The sequence below is a fragment of the Pyxicephalus adspersus genome, chromosome 4 (genome assembly GCF_032062135.1).
Source record: "Pyxicephalus adspersus chromosome 4, UCB_Pads_2.0, whole genome shotgun sequence".
NCBI lineage: Eukaryota > Metazoa > Chordata > Amphibia > Anura > Pyxicephalidae > Pyxicephalus > Pyxicephalus adspersus.
In genome coordinates, this window is record NC_092861.1 from 154,013,444 (window position 1) to 154,033,802 (window position 20,359).

Below are 20,359 nucleotides of genomic sequence, written 5' to 3' on the forward strand. Positions count from 1 at the left end.
GGAGTGAAATATTTGGTGTAATAACCAATTAACAATACATCATTCACAGATAGGGCCAATCTATGGCACTAAACATTATTCACATTCTATCACAAAGTTATTTTAGGCTGTGGAAATTGTCAAAAGTCCATAAGTAGCATCTCACAGTAAATAGTCACAGCTGTCCTTTTTTTTACCCGACGCGTTTCACCTATAAACATGGCTTCCTCAGGCAACCCCAAGGAATCTAAGTATTTAGGCGAAACGCGTTGGTTTTTTAATGTTCTTTTTACCCTTTGCCAACCCAACCCCCCTCCCCCCTTATTACTTTCATTCCTATTGTCATACACATTTGGGGTTTGGTATTACTCCGATCCTACATTGGTGCTGTATCTTCCACCGGCCACCAATTTCAGAGGTTTCTTCTCCACCATAAATTGGACTTAGCGGGTTTCTCCCTGGTCAGGGATTTCTGTATTCCTCTGCACAGCACACACAACCTGCCATAGCTGCCCCAGACAGCGACATATTGCAGCATCATTCTGTATGGTGGGCAATTCCTTCTGACCAGCGGCCCTATTTCCCCCCTTCTGCAGCCCCTCGAGGAGCCTCCAGTTTCCCCCACAGAGCTGGCAATCAGAACGGAAGTGTTCACCCCCCTGGAAGAGCTACAGGAAGCAGTGGAAATGTTAAACGATGCAGCGAAGGAGAGAGAACGAGCGTTGGCCGCCACCAAGGAGATGACTGACCTGGAGGGGCAGGTAAGTGTCTTCCATATTTGAACAGAAGGGGGCGCCACCCAGTGCAGGACATTCCCTGGAAACACTGGTGCTTGTTTATTTGAGTCAGCAGATGTTGTGATTTCATATCAGCCCGGCTTGTTGCCCCGGGGGTAAGATTTTTTATTGGTGGGTTTGCTGTATGCCCGGGGTCGGTACTGTCACTGTCTCTCCTCTCTTTAGCTCTCAGTTCTCTCCCAGAGGATCCATTCGGCCAGCGCCCTGACCCAGGATGTGTGGAAGAAGATGGAGGAGGTGGAGAGGGATTACATGGCGGTGAAGAAGCCTGCGGAGATGAGAGATCTGCAGGAGGTTTCTGCAATGAGCCAACGAGTGGAGGTGACTGGCAGGCGATGAGCGTTCTCTAAAGTTCAGTGCTCATCCACTAGAGGGCGACATATTGTGAGACGAAGCCAAAGACACCCACGGAGCCCAACCCCCAAGGAGCCACCAAACTCCGATATCAGAGGCTCAACGTGGGCCCAATCCTAATGTGGAGCATATGGGCCAAATCTGGGGACCCCAGACCATCACAGCTATGAAACCATGGCCATAAATAAATTATTGCAGGGGTGACTTTATTTTTTGGAATAATATTCATTGCCCCCTTTTTGTTCTCCAGGCTGAGGTGTTGGGGGAGATTCAGGCCGCGGTGCGGAGGATGGAGGAGCAGAGGGACCGGCTACAGGAGCTCTGCCCACACAGGAGCCAGGGGCTGGGGAGAAGCATTGAGGAAACCCTGCAGGCTTGGGCCCAGTTACAGGAGGACGTCCGGAGGAACCAGACCCGATTACACAGAACCTCCCGGCTGAGAGAATTCTTCCTGAGCTATCTGGGGATGATGTAAGTGCTGGATTGGCTGTATGGGGGCAGTCACATGACCTGGGGGCAGGCAATCAGAAAATACATGAGCACTGTAGTGCCCTGGGCCACCCAATGCTGAGCCAATCAGGGAACACCAGCTAGTGAGCCAATCAGGGAACACCAGCCGCTGAGCCAATCAGGGAACACCAGCTGCTGAGCCAATCAGGGAACACCAGCCACTGAGCCAATCAGGGAACACCAGCCACTGAGCCAATCAGGGAACACCAGCTAGTGAGCCAATCAGGGAAAACCAACTGCTGAGCCATTGTGAGCTGCTTGTGGGGCATTTCATTGCTTTATGTTTTATTCTTTCCCCTCCTGCCCCATGCCAAGGATACGTTAATAAATCTCACCCCTGTGACACTTTAATGCCCAGTGATGACTGGGAACCAATCAGAATGTCTCCTGATCACCTGACTACTATATGGCCTATGACATCACATGCTGCTCCTTTGGTACAAATAGAATCCTTCAGTCTGCAGATGACCAACACTGCCCCCTTCAGGCTGGAGAGCTGTATTGCAGTACATATTTTATCTGTTTTACAAATATTTATTTTTGTTTTTGCCAACCTAAAATAAAATCCGGACGGGGTTTCTTTTTTTGTCACACACAAACCCTTTTGATTCACCTCAATAAAATATATTGCAACATATTTTACCCTCACTCCCCATCCCCCCCATCTGGGCATGGCAGGGAACTGGGAGACCCGGGAACGGTTTTCCCCTGACATCATTGCCCATATTAGGAGTAAGTGCAGATACAGGAAGTGATGTCACAGTCCAAATATGGACAGATTTTATTGCCCCCCCCTTACTGCCCCCCATTCCTGATATCCAGCGCAGATACTCCTGTTTGTGCTGTGGCCCCGTGTTATACTCTCTGCCAGGTGTGCTCTCTCCCAATATTAGTGCAGGTGATGTACACCTGTGGCCCCGTGTTATACTCTCTGCCAGGTGTTCTTGCTCCCAATAATAATGCAGGTGATGTACACCTGTGGCCCCCTGGTGTCTCTTTGAGGTAATACCCCCCCATATAATGTACCCCTGTGGTCCCTCCCGCAGATCCTGGACAGAGGAGACGAGATCCCAGATCCTATCGGACTCCCCCGAGGAGCGGCTCTGCCCGGCATGGAGGGAGGGGCTGGAGAGAAGCATCGGCACCAAGATGAAGGAGTTTGAGGTTCTGGCGGGATTGGGCTGGAAGCTGATTGGAGAAGATCGACTTCTCACCCAGACGGTGAGTGTGGGCCGCTCCCTGCGGTCATAGAACCCCCATTGGTGGTCACCGGGACAGGAAGGGGAAGGAAATCCTCCAATGGGGACAAGCCGCCAGGGTCTGCAGTCCCAGCCATTAATTGGCCCCTTATTATCCCCAGATTAGGGAACGCCTGGAGGAGCTGCAGGGGATGCTGAGCTGGGTGCTAATGAGGTGGCGATGCCAGAAACACGCCAGGATCATGGGAAAGACCCCGAGGAGCAGAGAGGCTGCAGGGGGCGCCCCGGCTGTGGTAAGTAACCAATCAGATCACACGATGGCAATGTGTATGATATTATTGAGGCAGGACAGAGAAAAGTTTGTTCCTCCCCACAGGAAGACGCTCAGCACAGGCCAATAGGAGAGGACATCACTTCCACAGCTCCGCCCCCGAGGGGCCCTGCACGCCGCAGGTACAGGAGGAAAGCTCTGAGCCCCCTGTTATTCCAACCACCGCTGGGGGTGTCGGGGGGAACAGACAATGAGGATGGGGCAGAACTGCTGGAAGATGCCCCTGGGAAATGCGCTGATGGACCATTGTGGCTGGAACCCAAAGTACTTCCAACAGGACCGGGCGTGGAGGAACAGGAAGAGGAGGAGCCACTGGAGGTAAGAAGCCTCTGATTGGTGGATAGGAACAATGCCAATATTCTATTATATAAAACCTATTCTGGATGGTGACGGGGCCTCCTTTACATATACCCCCCATATTTACCCCCTCTATATATACCCCCCATATTTACCCCCTCTATATATACCCCCCATATTTACCGCCCCTTATATATACCTCAGATATACCCCTCCTATATACCCCCCCATAGACTATTCTGATGTCTGTGTACACAATCCTTGTTGCTAGGGACAACGTGACATTTGCCCGTGCAGTGTCTTGTTGCCGTGGTGACGGTTGTTATGTCTGTGGTCTCACCTCTCTCCTCCGTCTCTGCTCCCAGCCGTCGCCCTGTAAATCATTCTGGAAGCGTTGTCAGGGGATAATAGGGGGAACGTTCGGGAGTCTAAAGAGAAAGAAACGAGCGTCGCTGCCGCTGGTGGAGGAGGTAACGCAGAGTGCGCAGTAACCGCATGCCGTGATTGGTTTATTAACTCCTCCCTAAAATGAATGCCCCCCATAAGGGGGCAAATGTCACAGATCCTTCATTGAAGCAGGGATCCCCTGATTGCCCCGTGTGACCTCTGTTGTGGATTTGCTGTTTCTTTGTTGTTGGCTGTAAATGTGATATCTAAGTGTGGAAGCAGCCATCTCTCTGCTGAGGTCGGACACGCCCCCTGCTGGGTCAGCTCCCCAGTCAGCAGGAAGCATGAGCTTTTCTGATTAGAGAGAATGGCGTGCACAGACCTCTACAGAGAGACCCCTGATTCTATACAGAGACCAAGTGACACCGGCTTGGTTGGGCTTCTCCTGTTCCTCATTTTGGTCCCTGGAAGGAGGACGATGATCACCGGGACCAATACTGAGGGTGAATCTCCAGGAATGAACCAGGTCCAATCACAGGCCGGGCCTATAGCAAGGTTTAGGCTGTCCATCCACTAGGGGGTGCTGTGCAGTGGGCAGAATTACAGACTGGCGTGTGTGCAGCATTTGTGCTCTGCGGATCCGGAACTTTCCCCGGGAATCGGGAGCTCACTCCTCACTTTTCTCTCATTCAGGTGTTTCATCTCTCCAGGTCTGTCCCATTCATCATCTCTCATCATCCTCTCTCCCCTCCCCCATTAGAGTCTCACTTCTCTCGCTGCACTTCCTGTCAGTCATCCTCATCCTGCTCTCTCATAGGTCAGCATTTACCTGAATACAAAGGAAGCAGCAGACAGCAGCCAATGCCTGACCGTCCCCCGACCATCCAAGAAAAGTCGGTCATCTGACCATCACATTTTCCTCTCTGCAGACGACCCGACAAATCGACCCAATTTACTCTTCCGGAGCCTCAAGAGAAAGGAGAAATCGGGAAGATCTGCGGTGCCGGGGGCCACAGACTCTGATACCAAAGGGACCACTAAATATGAAACCTCCACCTGGCCCCCCAAGATAGACAGAACCTCCCCGCCGACCAATGAGATGAGTGCGGAGTCTGGGGAGGAGCTTCACCCCTCCAATCCCGTCTCTGCGCCCACCTGCCCACACCTGACCCTGGGGTCCGTCCTGACCCTGGAGCTCCCCAAGGAAGCCAATCAAATGGCTAACATTCAGGGGTCACTCCGGATTGTACCCGCCGAACACAAGGGGCCCCCCCAGAGGTCAGGAGGAGCCACAAATACAGAAACTGAGGAGCCAGTAAAGGTCGGGGGCCCCCAGGACCCCCAGAGCTCCTCCTACCCATCCTGCACCAGGTCATGGATTGAAGCTTTGACTTCCAGTTCCGGGTACTGCAGACAGAACATTCATGGCTATGGGAAGCCGGAGGACAATTCCCTGGACCTGGAAGAGCTGAATGATGACTTCATCAACTTCCAGATCAATAAACTTTCACCCATTGGGGCCCCCCAGGAATCAGATTGGGGCCCACAGACAAAAGACGAGATGAGGAATTTATTTACAGCCGGCTATCCGGAGAACAACCCCCCTTCCACTGGGGGTAAAATATTGGGGGGCCCCCAAAAATCTGCAGTACAGCCCCACAATGACAGTCGGGTGAATCCTGAACATTCACACGTAGAGTTTGTCAGATTGTGCGATGAAAGAGCCGGCTCAGCCAATAATTCACCCAATAACAAGGCTGCTCCACATTCATTCCCCGAAGTCCTCCACCCCGATCAGGAATTCCTGGAGAACGATGACCAGGAACTGGAAGACATCTGGAATAACGCCAGGAAGGGACAACTGGAGAACCCAAAACCAACCAAAGGGGGCCAATTACCCAAAACTAACCAGGAGACCCCCGGCCGCCAGGTCGTCATGAGGGCGGAGCCAAACATATTGGTGGCCACATTCACATTGCCCCCCCCAGTCGTCCTATCATTGAACCAACGAGAAGACGAGAGCCCCACCCTCCCCCACACAGGGGACCCCAAGACATCAGAACCTCTGAGGAACAACCCTGAGGAGACCTCCATAACCTCGGTGAGAGGGGTTCTCCGTGTTTATTGTGGGGGGGGGTCCATGCTAAAAATATTGGGGGGGGCAATATGGGACCACTCCAACTTTCTTCCAGGGCTGATTTTATAGGAGTGATAGGGCCCCAGCGACAACTATAAAGGGCCCCACCAAGGGACCCCAGAAACATTTACCCTGTAGGGGATCCCATTGGCTGGCTTTAGATATCACACAACTGTACATTGATTCCCCAACACTGGAGAAGATAATCATGGGAGAACCTGGGAGACCCAGCAAACCCGGAATGGATTTCATTTCCTAATATTTGGCAAACGTTTTCAGTCCTGAACCAGATCCGTTCCGGGTTTGCTGGATCCCCCCGGTTCTCCCATGATGGTCTGTCTCCTCCAGTCTTCAGGTCCTTCGATAAGTTTGCTGAGGAGGAATGCCAGTTAGGTCCCCTACACACCTATGGTTGGCTGTCAGACAAACAAATACCCCCCAAACACCCCATATACCCCATACAAGTACCCCCCATACACCCCATATACCCCCCATATACCCAATATCCCCCATACACCCCATACAACAAGTACACCCCATACAAGTCCCCCCCCATACACCCCATATATCCCATACACATACCCTCCATACACCCCATAAACCCCATAGAAGTACCCCCATACACCCCATATACCCCCCATATACCCAATACACCCCATACAGCAAGTACCCCCCCATACACCCCATATATCCCATACACATACCCTCCATACACCCCATAAACCCCATAGAAGTACCCCCATACAACAAGTACCCCTCTTATACCCCATACAAGTACCCCCATATACCCCATACAAGTACCCCCATACACCCCATAGAAGTCACGGTGGTAAGTTGTACCGGATTGGCTCCCGGTGGTACCAGGGCAGGAGGTGCTGCTCTCTGCGTTCAGGTTTTGCGGTGCCGGGGGGCGTTACGGCCCAATTACAGAAATATGGAATCTGGAGCTGGACATACAACACCCATAGGAAGGTCATACGGGGCAGGTAGGTGGCAGGTGGGGGAGGAAGCAGCAGCCTGGGGTACAACTTCATTATACTCTGTGACCCCGATAGGTGGAGAGGATGAAATATGGCAGTGCAGACCCCATCAGATTCATTGTGGGTGAATCTTCTGCCATTTGTTCTGTGTGGGGCAGATTTATAGGGTGTGGTGTGGTTTGCAGGTGACCCGGAAGTTGGACTATCAGCTGATGGAAGGAACGCTGGAGAAGAAGCCCATTCTGCAGAGCGGGGGAAGGAAGGTGAGCGCACCATGGTCAGACAACGGGCCCTGGGGACCCCAATCACCCCCTAACTCTGTGTTTTCCTGCCCTCAGGCTTCCTCCCGCACCTGGGGGGTATTTTATGCTGTTCTGGTGAGGAGAACCCTCTGCTTCTACCATGACCGCAAACATTCCACCAAGGTGAGCGCCCGGGCATACAGCGCCAACCAGTCACATGACCGCCTGGCATCTAAACTAACTCTGCGCCTCCTTCTCTCTCCTGCTTGTCTTCTTTCTGTATCCTGCCCCACCCCTGACATCATTCTATTCTCTTTCTGCAGATTGAGGGACGGCTCTGAGTATTTGTTCCGGGCCCCGACCTTCGAGCTGCTCCAGGATTGGGTGTGCAAACTGCGCCACAATTCAGGTGAGGGCCCATGGTGCCTTATAAACACTACACAGGGGTTGTAGGGTGGGCAGCACTGATCCAATAAGATCTACAGAGTGAATCTGTTCACCCAGCGTGAGTCTGAGGTACAGGCTGGCTGTGTTTCTTGGGGTCCCCCCACCTGTTTTTGCCCCCCTGGGGTATTCCAGCTGACCCTGTTTCATTCTCCAGAACATAAAATTAATCAGAAATCCAGCAAGGATGGTGGGACCCCCTAAAAGTGAGCACTGAGGAATTATTGGTACCCCAAATAGGTTAAAGAGGTCACCAGCTCACCCATTGGGATTTCTGTTACCGGTGACAGGGCCTCTTTATTGCCATGATATCCTCCAATCACTGAGCTCTATTCTCTATGTGGAACGGATCATTGTATTCTATCGGGGGGAGGTCGGAAGCTCACGATATCTTCTCTTGGTTTGCAGGTGTAGAAGAGACGGATCCACTCGGAGATCCGGGCCTGGCGGCTGAGCGCTCTCCACGTCTCACATCTGGGTGAGGTCCCTAAAAACGTAATATCGAAATATCGATCACACAGATCACTGATAAATGTTTCACCCCCATTACTTTGTCACTATTCAATGTGCCCAGCCCGGTGCACCAACATGTCGGTGCATTGCGGGGTGTTGGGGATGTGGGTTAGGGTGCTGCCGTATCCTCAGAGGTGTCACTCCAGCCTCGGTCCCCCCCATAAAAACTCGCAATGAGAAATGATGGAGAGAAAAAAAAAACTAAAACTGAATCCTCGGGGGCGGGGCTTGTGTCACCTGCTTTATTGATTTATCACAAATGAGGAATCTCTGTATTTCCGCCCTCTGCAGGGGTCGTCCACTGAATTCCTGTATGCCAGACCTGTGCCAGCCAATAGCAGTGCGAGGCAGAGACCTGGCAGCACCACATCTGGAGCCCTTCAGTGCCCCAGCCGGTAAGTAGCCGCATCAATGTCTGACCTGACGGTCAATAAATTATCAGGACAAAGCACACACTGACCCTCTGCACTTCCCCCTCTTTACACAGGCGGCTGCAGAGCTGACACTCACCTCACCCGGCTATCTTACAACAGGCCAGAGTCAGCGGATTCAGAGTTTGATGTGAGAACAGCCAGCAGGAGGCGCTCCCGCTCCTTCAGCTCAGGTGAGACCCTGGAAGATTCTCTCCATTGGTTGCAGTAACATTGGTGGGCGGTGCCAAGAAAAGAGATAGAACCCAAAGTACATCGTGGCCCCGAAGGACATGGGGGGGAGGGGGGACAAGAGAACAGAAGGAAAGATAGAAGGGGTAGAAGACATTTTGCCCCGGGGGTAATACCAATGATCAGATATTATTTGATGCAGACGTTCCAGTCCCATGATTAGCTTTGGGTTTATCTGAACCCGCACAGATTTTTCTCTCCCCAGGTGATGGAAATTTTGGGGTTTGGGATTTCCTTATCTTAGTAACAATCATAAAGTGTCCCCATTGGTTGAATAAGTCACATGACCCCTCTTGTTCTTTCAGTCATATATCAGAAGATGACTTCCTTCCCCAGCACCCCGGAGAGGTCACCCAGCTACTCCGTCACCTTGTACATCGATGACCCCCTCACCCCGCGCCCTCGCTGCCATTCATTCGCCTCCTCCAATATAACAAATAACGTCTCTGACCTGAAGCTGCGGAATAAATCCGTGTTCAGGAAGCTTTTCTGGAAGAAGGAATAATCGGCGATCCGCGTGGGTGGGTCCCACTGATCTCAGGTTACCGCCCCCAGCTGTGTGTGGAGGACTGTAGCATGCCTGGTCCTGATGGGTGGACAGTGATCACATGACTAAACTGTTTTACTGGCCTTGGAAGTGCAATAGCAGGTGGTACATAGAAAGTCCGAAAGTAGAATGCAACCGAAACCGCCAAGAAAGTGACGCCCTATGAGGAAAGGAACGGCAAGTGAAAAAATAAAGGTTTATCGGCGCCCCCTGGAGGAGGAGAGAGAAATCCAGCAGAAACTTCATTATCCCAACACTGGCAATGTTCACCCTGCTCCTCACTCTTTATATTGTTGCTTCTCTGGGACTTTTTATTACATTTGTATTATTCAGAGATAAAATATAGAATTTAGAACAATTCTCTGAAACTGAAAGCTCAGGATTTTGTGTGGATGATCCCCGTGTGGATTTGGACATTTTACTTACTTGTCCGGCATTTCTGTCGGCTTCCAAAATATCTCCACCTGAGGGGCCCATTGGTGTAATGAGAAAATCTGCATCATGGAGGAGCCTCACAGGGAACAATTAGACTGAATTGGGGGGCTGGAATGTGACTGTGGGGGGGGCCAATCACATACTGACATTTCTGGGGCCCATTCTGAGGCCTTTGCTTTTCATATTTTATATTTGGGGATTTATAATTTTATATACACAATTTATAGCAAACATTTTTATGGCATGTGAATGTTCCATTCAGGTGAATCTGTAGTATTTTTTACATTTCTGTGAATGTGTCCATGTAACCTCCTGTCCGTGTGCACTGCTGTTTATATTTCATTTATGTAAAAATGATTCTAATACATTGTATATCTGTACACCGGGCCCCATCCTTCCATGTGACTTCCAGGTTCTCTGCCTCCATAGGGCTGTGCAGTGATTCTGCTTTACTGCTCCTCGCTAAGGGTCACTAAGGGGCAGATTGGTCAGCATTCATCTGGTGGAGCTGACTGTACTGCCCGATGTACCAATCACAAGGAGAATCCACATCACGCTGCATAGAATAGAATTGCTGCAATTTGTAAGTCACTCAGTGAGGGACAGCGGGGTAACAGAGGAAAATACCTCAGAAATACCCCTCCTACTGACCCAAAAAGATGATGGTGACCCCACAATTCTATCTATATCATCCAATATGTGTGGGCAGAGATCCTATAGCTCGGTGCTCCCATCACCATACAAGTGGATTGGTCTGGGTAATATAAAGTGACCATCAGATAATTATTTGATTTCTTGAGAACCCCTCCCCCCTCCCCCACACACAGAATGACAACGTGAAGTTCCCAAAACTTTGCACAAGAACAAATCTTGCACGGAGAATTTACCAAACATCTATTTATTTTCATCCAATCACCAGTCCAGGGCTCCGGGACAATGAATTACATTAAAAAGATGAACTATCCACAAGAAAATAAATAGAATGTTCCGGCGGGTTTGTCTGCAAAGGATTATGGGAATTATTATTTGGCAATGGTGGGAACTTCACCTCCTGTAAATAAAAAATGTTTGGTCATGAAATAAATAGCTCTTCTCATTGGAGGGCTCCGCTGAGTCCTGGAGGTTTTTTGGTTGGTATTCGGAGAGATCTCTCTATCATCACCTTCTCTCCCGTATTGTACAAAACGCCACGGCCACTGCAGGCATCACACCATCTCGGGAATTCCTCCCACATGGATCTGCCATTTCCAGATATGAGAATTTTAGGCACTGGGAGCCATCAGCACCCACTGAGTGGAATGTCCATACAATGAATATGTCACACTGATAGCGTCCTCCATCCTGGGTCCATCTGCATGGAGTTTGTATGGGTTTCCTGAAGAAGCAGACAAGCGCTTTGGAATCAGCGCCCTACAAATGTTGAGTAATATTGTAGAAGCCCCCATAGGGGGAGAAGAGATGACGAAGCTGCAGGCGGCTCAGAGACCGGCGAGCTCTTCTCTGTAGTGAGCGCGTGTCCATAGACGCAGAGATGTGGTCAGGGAATCCCTCGGATCAGTGCTGGAAAAGTGATGGCAGTGCTTCCGCACAACTCCCTAGGATGGAATCTTCCAGGGCTGGCCGAGGTTTCTTCTGAAATAAGGAGGGAAGGTTCCGGATGTGAACTTCTTTCCGAAACTGCTCCCCCAGGGGTTTCTATAGGAAGAGAAATAATTCCGTTATACAGAGCGAGGGGGGAGGGGGGTTATTTACTAACCAATCAGTAACAAGGTGCAGACAACCTATCAATACAAAGAGCGAGGCCTCTATAACAATCTACAAACCCGACATTAATGGCCGCGTCATCAACGTCTGAATAATCTCCACTCAGGAGAGTGCAGTCCTTCATATCAGTAATGGCCCAGTAGTGCCTAGGCACAGGAAGTCACATGATGTACAGCTATGAGCATACAGAACAGGAGTGCCTAGGCACAGGAAGTCACATGATGTACAGCTATGAGCATACAGAACAGGAGTGCCTAGGCACAGGAAGTCACATGATATACAGCTATGAGGGTACAGGAGGGCAAATCTTCACATGACTTACACCCTGCATTAGGATCAGATACCGATAATGGAAATGATATAAAATATTCTGCATTTATTATACAAAGGTGTCACCGTCACCCCAGATCCTCCGGCACCTCTACTTACCCCGATACACCCGGAGATGAGACGGCGGAAGTGATCCTTCCTCTTCTTTTCTGATGCTTTCTGACCCGAGGAGAGGAGTTTGGTGTCAAACTGCTGCAGGGAGTCCAGTGGGACCTCTGGGACTTGTTCAATCACCAGCCGCAGCTCGGGGAACCGAGGACGCTGATAAAGGACAAAGAGAGATTAGTAGAAGAGACACCTCAGGGGCCACTAACCGGAAGGACAGCACAGGCAGTGCGACTCTTACCAGAGCTTCATAAACCTGGAAGGCCAAGCCGACCAGAGAGGAATTACAGGCTTCATGCTGGCCGTGCACCTGAAGACCGCGCAGAATATTCGTAAACAAACAAAGAGCAGCTTCCGAGGGCAGGAAACCAGAAATCACCTACAGGGGGCAGAGATCAATGTCGTCATATCGATTGCAACAAGAAAAGTATACATACAATAAAATATACCCCACAGGGAAACCATGGAACACTATTCTGTATATACCACCGATCGGTGCCAAGGAGTCACAAATGTCAGAGAGAGGGGTCTCCATACCTGTTTTAGCAGGGGCCAGCACAGCTGAGTGGCAGCTTTCTGACAGGCCGGGGTGTCCATCCAGAGAAGGGGGCTGAAGGCACTGATCAGTAAAGCAGAGGACACCTCCTGAAAGACAAAAGTTTAGCATCGTTCTATTATTAACATTTTTCTCCTGGTCCGGGGTATCCAATCTTAGATCTATAACACTGATCAGAGATTTGTTCTTCATTGGACCTCCTACACACCATCAGATCCAATTATTGTATCACAGTGCCAGCTCCCCAATATTTACAATGACATCCCCACCACCCAAAGCACCTTCATGGCAAGCTCTCCTCGTCCAATCAGAGCATTCGCTGACACAGCCATACAGCAAATCATCATCCAGGGACAGTGAACATCATGCATGGTGGCCGTGTCACCCGTCACTAGATCAGGCTGGGGGGCCCAGAAATTTGGCTTCTTACCTGGATCAGCACTCACCTCGTTTGACATTAAGAACTTCCCAAGTTCAGTTAATTCCAGAGTGCCGGGTAATGGGGCTTCCAGACTCATCATCTCCTCGTCTGCCGAACAACAAAAACCAGAAATCATAAGGACAGAATATAGAAAGGGGGATGGGGAGCCAATTGTAAGGAGCAATGGACAAACTGGTCAGCATGTAAAGTAATAAGGAATTTGTATTCTGAACATTATAATTATATATTGGCTTTGTACAGCGGTCAGCATCCAAAATTCTCCAGGAAACGACACAGTAATATAATCCCAGGACTAATAATGATTACAGCCTTACAGGTCATGTGTTGGCCAAAAGTGAAACTAAAATTTTACCCTATTTTCTTTTTATTAATTTATTATTTTCTTTTATTATTTTCATGATTGATATACAATCTTTGTTTTGAAAATCCATTCTATATATGAGAAAGGATTCCCAGAGCACTAAGACCTACTTAAAGAGAAAGCACCACAGATGCGGATTAGTTTCAGGTCCATTTGTCTGATTGAAATCCTGGACTGAGCAGCCCAATACATGCAATGCTCGGAGGACTCAATCAGCCTCTTAGAGAAGCCGACACAGAATCTTACTAATGACGGGACCTGATCTGAGCAATGCCTGCTGGCTGAACAGAAAGCTAAATAATATTTTTATATTTGTATTTTAGCTTAATCCGTCCAATTATGTAACAATGACACAATCACCATACAACCCCTTAGAAAAAACGAACGATAGTAAATGATAATGATGATAGGAAATGACGATTCCGATGATAGGAAATGACGATTCCGATGGTACCAATGAGCTCTCTTACCCTCCGGTTCAGCCAGATTCCCACCGCGCAGTCCATCCGCCTCCACTTTGTTTGCATTTTGCTCTGGGCTTTTCTTGGCTACGCAGCAAACAACTGATGTCATACAGAAAATACAGAAAGAGGAAAACTTTATTAACCAGGACTAACCAGGACTAACCAGTTCTGCTTCCATTATTATTGATTATCTAGGAGCATACCAAGCAGATCCACCATTTCTCTGGTCAGCAGACGCGCCAACTCGATTTCCAGGATCTCCGAAGACTCCGTGTTCAATTCTTTGTAATCATCTCCAGAGCTGCGAGACAAAAAATGATCCCTCAGACTGAACATGGAAGCCACAGCCGGCAGCCAACCGAGCTCCACAGCTCATCAATATTTCTCTTCCATCCATTCACCTCTTTCCTCAACTCATTCACCCTTCCCCACTCTGTCTTCCACCCCCCTACGTCTTTCCTCCAACCAATCCACCAGGATCTCCTATGACTCCCCATCAATTCACCGTAATCTTCACCACTGAGGGGAGGGCAAACTTTATCCCCCAGAATGAATATGGCCAATATTGGGAAAACCTGCCCACTGACAGATTCACCCAGGCCAAAGCTAGGAACCCAGCGGCAGCCCAGCAGAGGTTTCCAGAGGCCAAATATTGGTTTCTATAGTCAGGATTATGGAATCCTGCAATATGGAGCTGCAGAGGTCTCCTCACCATACCATTCACCCATCTATTCATCCATCTATGCCTTCCCTCTATCCATTCACACATCCCTTATTCTCCACTTTCCTTTTATTCCTTGCCTCCATCTGCACATTCACCTTTTTATTCCCAACATTCTCCTCCCTCATCCATCCTTCACCCCTCCAATCAATCCTTTCATCCATCTTCCCATCCATGGCCCCCATCCCAGGCATGCTCCCTGTATCTTTTTCCTCCACACATCCCTCCCCCATACATACACCCAATCCATCCATCCATCCATCCATCCATCCATCCGCATCCCCGGCCTATTCTGTGCCCACTGTGTACCTCGTCAACCATCTCTGTGACAATCTCTGAAAGACACAAAGCGAGAATAATTATTAAAAATGATAAAATATAATATTATGTTACATGGGAATAAGTTTTACAAGTTCATAAAGTGATGTTTGAAATACATACATAGTAGGAGAATATTTTACCATTATGTTTATTAGAGAAACAGCCAGCAAGTCTGCAAAGCAAGCGTAAATAAGGAGAGCCGGGTATGCCGGGTATGAGGTATGTAATCCGCTCCCATTATTCACAAACAATGATATAAGGCTATTCACAGCATAGAACTTGATTCTCTATCAGAAAAGTCTCAGAGGTTCTTCCTGCTGAAAGCCAAATCTATATTAAGAAATATTCAAATAAAATAATTTCTATTTATTTCACACCACCACAGCCCCTAACTACCTCAATAAAAGTTGTATCAGCTTCCAGGACCCAATCCGCTAAGTTCCCATCATGTGACATGGCTGCGGAATATTGTAAGATGGAATCCTGAAGGCCATAGGAGGTCTGGAAGATGAATGGCCAGGAAAGGAAAACCCAACAGCTGCCAGTGGGGTGAGGATGCCATGTCTGCGGCAGCGGCATGACCCCCATGGTAATAGATTGCTCTGTACCTCATCACATTGTCATGGGACAGAAGCTAAATAAAGTTTTCTTACCTGGTGCAGGAAGTTCAGGAGTGGCCCCATGATGGGGCATATAAGGCTCTCGTACTTCTCGGGGGGACATGACAGGATCAGCGGCTTCACAAACAGACGTACAAAAAGAAGTTAAGGAAATGATCATGTAAGGAGAGTGAGGAATGTTTCTGCATCAGCCAAATGCCCCTATTGCCCTGATGGCCCCTATAACCCCTCTGTGTCATCATCACTCCTCCATAAATCTCCATGACCCTTACACCCCTCTATATCACCTTTCTGATATCCGGAGTACCTCCCCCCCCCCATCTACTTTCCCTAACACTTTCTGTATTGATGTCATACTACCAATATTCTTCATGCACACAATGCATATGATGTAAATCCAGAGAACAAATGAAAAGACGAGGGTACTGCGATCTGTTCATAGAACATAATCTCACCGTATTATATCACGACATCCCATGCGAGTGAATGTACAGACTATAGTGAATCTTTTATTACTACTCGCTGGGACAGAGCAACAACACGGCTCCTTGGCATTTATGCTCTGTGAATTGCCACAACTATGTAAATGACAGGGTCTCTTTGTACGTTATACTGATATATAAAAACACAGCTGCCCTAAAATATAATTCCCTCCACCCTGCCATATTTCACCCCTCCCCCCACACGGAAGGATATGCAGCATGGTGCGCAGGCGGAAGTCCGGGATATTGCTGAGATTGCAGAAAGCCGAATTAACCAGACGAACGGCCAAATCTGGAATACAATAAAAGTCCCGCGATAGTGTAGGCCCAAGGTTTCCTAAGACCTGGTAACTGGAACGGAGAGAAACGATTAGGATTTCTGATGACAGGAAAATGAAATGTCTCCGAAGCAGCGCAGGACTCACCAGCTATCAAACATGGAGCAGAAGAAGCCCTGCATCCTCTCCTCAGCACTACGGTATATGGGGACATCATATGTGTCCAGGATGGGCTGCGTCAACCCTACAAGTGAATTACAACATGAGCGAAAGACAAATCTCTGCACCCCACCATGGCAGGCACTCACACTTACCCAAGATGCATTTCTTCTCCATCTCCATCACATCCAAACACTTGGCATAGAATTCCCCCATCTTCTGCACAACTTCTGGAAGGTAGAGATTGTTGAACGTCCTGCGGAGAAGGCAGAGGGTTTATAGGGTCGGAGAATGCTGCTGAACGGGGGAGGGAAATTTACGTGGGTGCAGCGTGTATGAGGACTGGTCAGGTAATGTTACCTTGTAATTAACAAACGTGAATGTAAAACGTCCAATCACAAAGTTTGGAAATACCTCTGAGCAGAGGCTCCGCGCTCATTTCTGTACTACATGGCAGTGAACTATAATTTGGGCTTTTATTTGCCTTTAGGGTGAAGGCTGCCCATCACCCCCATCCTGCTTCACCCCCATGACATTCCATGACTTAGAACCCCGGCTGTGATAAGAATGGAGTCTCACCTCACCAGGGAAAAGATGCTGTCCAGAAGTTTCAGCACTTGCTCACTACAGGGGTTGCGGTAAATTGGGCTTCCATCTGAAGTGTAACCGGAAACAAAGCCCCCAGATTTAGCAGCTTCAGGGTCAGTGGGCCAGCGAGCTCTTCGCAGAACCCCTTCCACCGTGCAAAAGCAGAAACTCAGCTGCCAAGGCAAAAGACAAATAATGAGTGCGAGATTATTATAGAGTTAGGATGAGATACATTGGGGGGCAAATTATTAAACCCTCTGTATGGAATACCTGATTTCAGAGTCCTCATAAACCCATTATTCCAGACAGAGAATAGAGAGACCAGGGGAGAAAAGGTGAAAAACTAGTAAATGGGTGATAGAGGTGAATAACAGGTGAATGATGAGGGGAAGGTCGAGGGCAGAGGTGAACTAGACATGAAAGTGAGCAATAGATGGATGGGAGAATTACCCAGACATTGGGCATTAGTCTGGCAGCGGGTCATTACAGCCATTGGGCATTCGTCTGGCAGCGGGTCATTACAGACATTGGGCATTAGTCTGGCAGCGGGTCATTACAGACATTGGGCATTAGTCTGGCAGCGGGTCATTACAGACAACAGACATTGGGCATTAGTCTGGCAGCGGGTCATTACAGACATTGGGCATTAGTCTGGCAGCGGGCCATTACAGACATTGGGCATTAGTCTGGCAATGGGTCAAAGTACGCAGCAGGCACTCACCTGAGAGCGGTTGGCTTGGCATGGACTCTGTTCTTCCTCTAAACCTTTAAGCACTTCAGCTCCAACATAGGAAATTAATTCTTCAGGGGAGGAAATGGCTCTGCAAGGACAGAATTTCAAACAATCATCAGGACCTGGGCCATGTGTTAGAGGGATTATTCCCATACACAGAGCCCTCTCACCTTTGCAGCTCCTGGGATGACCAGATGGAGGTAGCCGGGGTAAGAAGTTGCACCATGAAGTCTTGCTGCTTCTCGAAGTTGTTGAAATGGTTGCTAATCATCACCTGGACCTCCAGCATGGAATATTTCTCCATCTGAGTGAGATTCTCATCCATAAATAAGTGCATAGCGTGAGTGCTGAGAAGGCTGAAGTGAGGCTGAAAGAAGAGGAAATTACAGGTTATCAGAACACGTCATGCCATCCTACGGAACACCGTGTGATAATCTCTGGGGCCACAATGTGCCCCACACCCAGTCCACAAGGGCCCCATTGTTAGTGTTTGCTGGGACCACTTTGCCCCTGAAAAACAGTGTTGATCTGCATGGAATAACGATTGCTGACATTTCTTCTATCACAAACAGATCAGAACCAGAACATTGGCAGGGTACCTGTTGTCATATTTCATGATACTGGTGCAAAGTATACCACGTCCATTACAAAGCAGCGGCCACCCTCCCCCACACAAAATCCATATGGACTGCATTGTCTTACCAGAACCAGATCTGGAAAATCGCGGCAGATTTTAATAATTGATGAGCAGGCGTGTCGGCGGACGGCCTTTACTGAGCGGGTCCGGGGCCCCTGAAGAACAAGAACGATCAATATGGCTGCACAGGAAGGACAGAACCTCAAATCATACAAAAAGGTTTTTTATTTTTATCTCAGGCTGTAGTTTTTATCTGCCGATTGATGAATTTGATATTTTGAGGTTTTTAGCTGATTTACCATTCAGTATTGGAGATTCAGACCGGGACAGAGCACTAAACAGACACATGACTATTCACATGACTATTCACATGACTATTCACATGACTATTCACATGACTATTCACATTACTCTCCTGTATTCCTAACAGAGATAGAGTCCCTGGAAATGATCATTTCTATTTCTATGTATGTAATTTTCCTCTCTGTATATTACAGATTTATTTCTGGGTGTCTTGGTGAAAACATTTCCTCTTCTTGCAGAAACCAATGTGGGCCCAGGGCCATGGAGGACACAACTTTATACTAAGAGATTTTTTATACAAATTTCATCTCATTCACACTCAGATTCCAGATTATTAGTGCCGCACAATGACTGGGACTTCTTATCGCATACACCAAACACAGGCTGAATAAAAACAAGATTCGTTGCAGCTTCTAATAAGGTAAAATACCCACAAAGCACCTGACAGGCAGAAACCACTGGAGATATATATTTAAATACAGATTCTGGTCTGAGAAAGCAGAATAAGCAGAATTTTCATGATCATTACCTTGGTATTCAGATCAAAGTGGACAGCAGAGAAAAGCTGTGAAGAGAGAGGAAGGGGTTAATCTCAGGCATTTAATAGAGATCATACCATTGTCTGCCCTATCTCTGCTCTGGGGGCCAAGCGTTGCCTCTGTACAGAGGGGAGACCATCTAAGCATCCAAATTATAACAAACATTGAAATAACAAACACAATTCATATTGCAGTGGTGGATGCATTCACATTTCCCCTCCTTTATTTTCACCTGGTGATCCTGCCACTAACACTTCCTGTCTTAGGGTGACAACCCTCACTCACTGGACTGTCTCTATGGAGGAGCTGCGTTGTCTCTCTAGGTTGCTCTCCAGATTTGCCCCCCCCCCCCATAATAAAGGAAGGACAGTGCTGTGCCATGGGATGGCAACGGTTATAACATTATTTCATATATTAGTTCAGTGTTTAGAATTATTATTATTAAACAGGATTCATATAGCGCCAACATATTATGCAGCGCACAACATCCAGTCCCACCTAAGGCAGCAATGACACTGCAATGTCTCAGGATCAAAGCATTTACTTTTGTGGGGTTTTCCTTTAGGTAGATGAGGTGCAGCCATTTATAGGGGAGCAGTCATTGGTGTAACACATCCAACATCTGCTGCTCTGACTGTGCTCAGCTTATATACAAAAAGATGGGGGGAAGAGTTTGGGGGTCTCGTCTCCCCTCAGATTCACTCAGCTCTGGGTACAGTGACCACACTTATGAGAGGATAAAATGGTGCCATAGATGTTTTTTATATCCGGACAGAAGAGAACACAGAAGGGGACATCCTGCGTCTGCAATAAGCTCACCTTGGTCAGTACACGAGGCATGAAACCATTCATATAACGCACGAAGGGGAAGAGACCAGAAAGGTTGGTGAGGAGGCAGGAGAGGATCAGCGGGTCCATAGTCTGATAGCTGAGAACACCTTGGAGAAGTTCCACACCCTGAGAGACCGGCAATTCCTGGGAGGAAACACAACACAGACAATATACCGTATTTTTTGCCATATAAGACGCACTTTTTCTTCCCCAAAACTGGGGGGGAAAAGTTAGTGCGTCCTATACGACAAATGTGTTAAAAAAAATAATTAAAACATACTCACCCGATACCCGGATCCTGCGTGTGTCTC

The 20,359-nt window shown here is 48.4% G+C and overlaps 2 protein-coding genes across 2 annotated transcripts in view; one reads left to right on the forward strand and one right to left on the reverse strand.

The window, feature by feature from the left end:
• Nucleotides 1-580: 580 nt before the first annotated feature.
• Nucleotides 581-10,194, forward strand: LOC140329928 (uncharacterized). Its single transcript, XM_072410318.1, has 13 exons — nt 581-740; nt 942-1,097; nt 1,381-1,601; nt 2,687-2,861; nt 3,001-3,132; nt 3,216-3,488; nt 4,672-5,955; nt 7,157-7,234; nt 7,310-7,622; nt 8,066-8,135; nt 8,462-8,565; nt 8,658-8,774; nt 9,138-10,194. Exons 1-13 carry the CDS (start codon nt 666-668, stop codon nt 9,335-9,337), a joined length of 3,198 nt encoding a protein of 1,065 aa, XP_072266419.1. The 5' UTR covers nt 581-665; the 3' UTR covers nt 9,338-10,194.
• A 502-nt stretch (nt 10,195-10,696) lies between these two features.
• The window catches only part of LOC140329648 (exportin-5-like), a gene marked incomplete at its 5' end in the record, with an annotated part of 13,937 nt that continues 4,274 nt past the window's right edge, over nt 10,697-20,359 (reverse strand). The window contains 18 exon segments of the mRNA XM_072410042.1: nt 10,697-11,509; nt 12,008-12,169; nt 12,255-12,392; nt 12,551-12,658; nt 13,016-13,098; nt 13,843-13,935; nt 14,040-14,137; nt 14,867-14,892; nt 15,532-15,629; nt 16,195-16,331; nt 16,406-16,502; nt 16,573-16,673; nt 16,997-17,178; nt 17,727-17,826; nt 17,909-18,105; nt 18,441-18,530; nt 19,208-19,243; nt 20,037-20,192. Of these exon segments, the coding sequence (XP_072266143.1) occupies nt 11,369-11,509; nt 12,008-12,169; nt 12,255-12,392; nt 12,551-12,658; nt 13,016-13,098; nt 13,843-13,935; nt 14,040-14,137; nt 14,867-14,892; nt 15,532-15,629; nt 16,195-16,331; nt 16,406-16,502; nt 16,573-16,673; nt 16,997-17,178; nt 17,727-17,826; nt 17,909-18,105; nt 18,441-18,530; nt 19,208-19,243; nt 20,037-20,192 (2,043 nt within the window).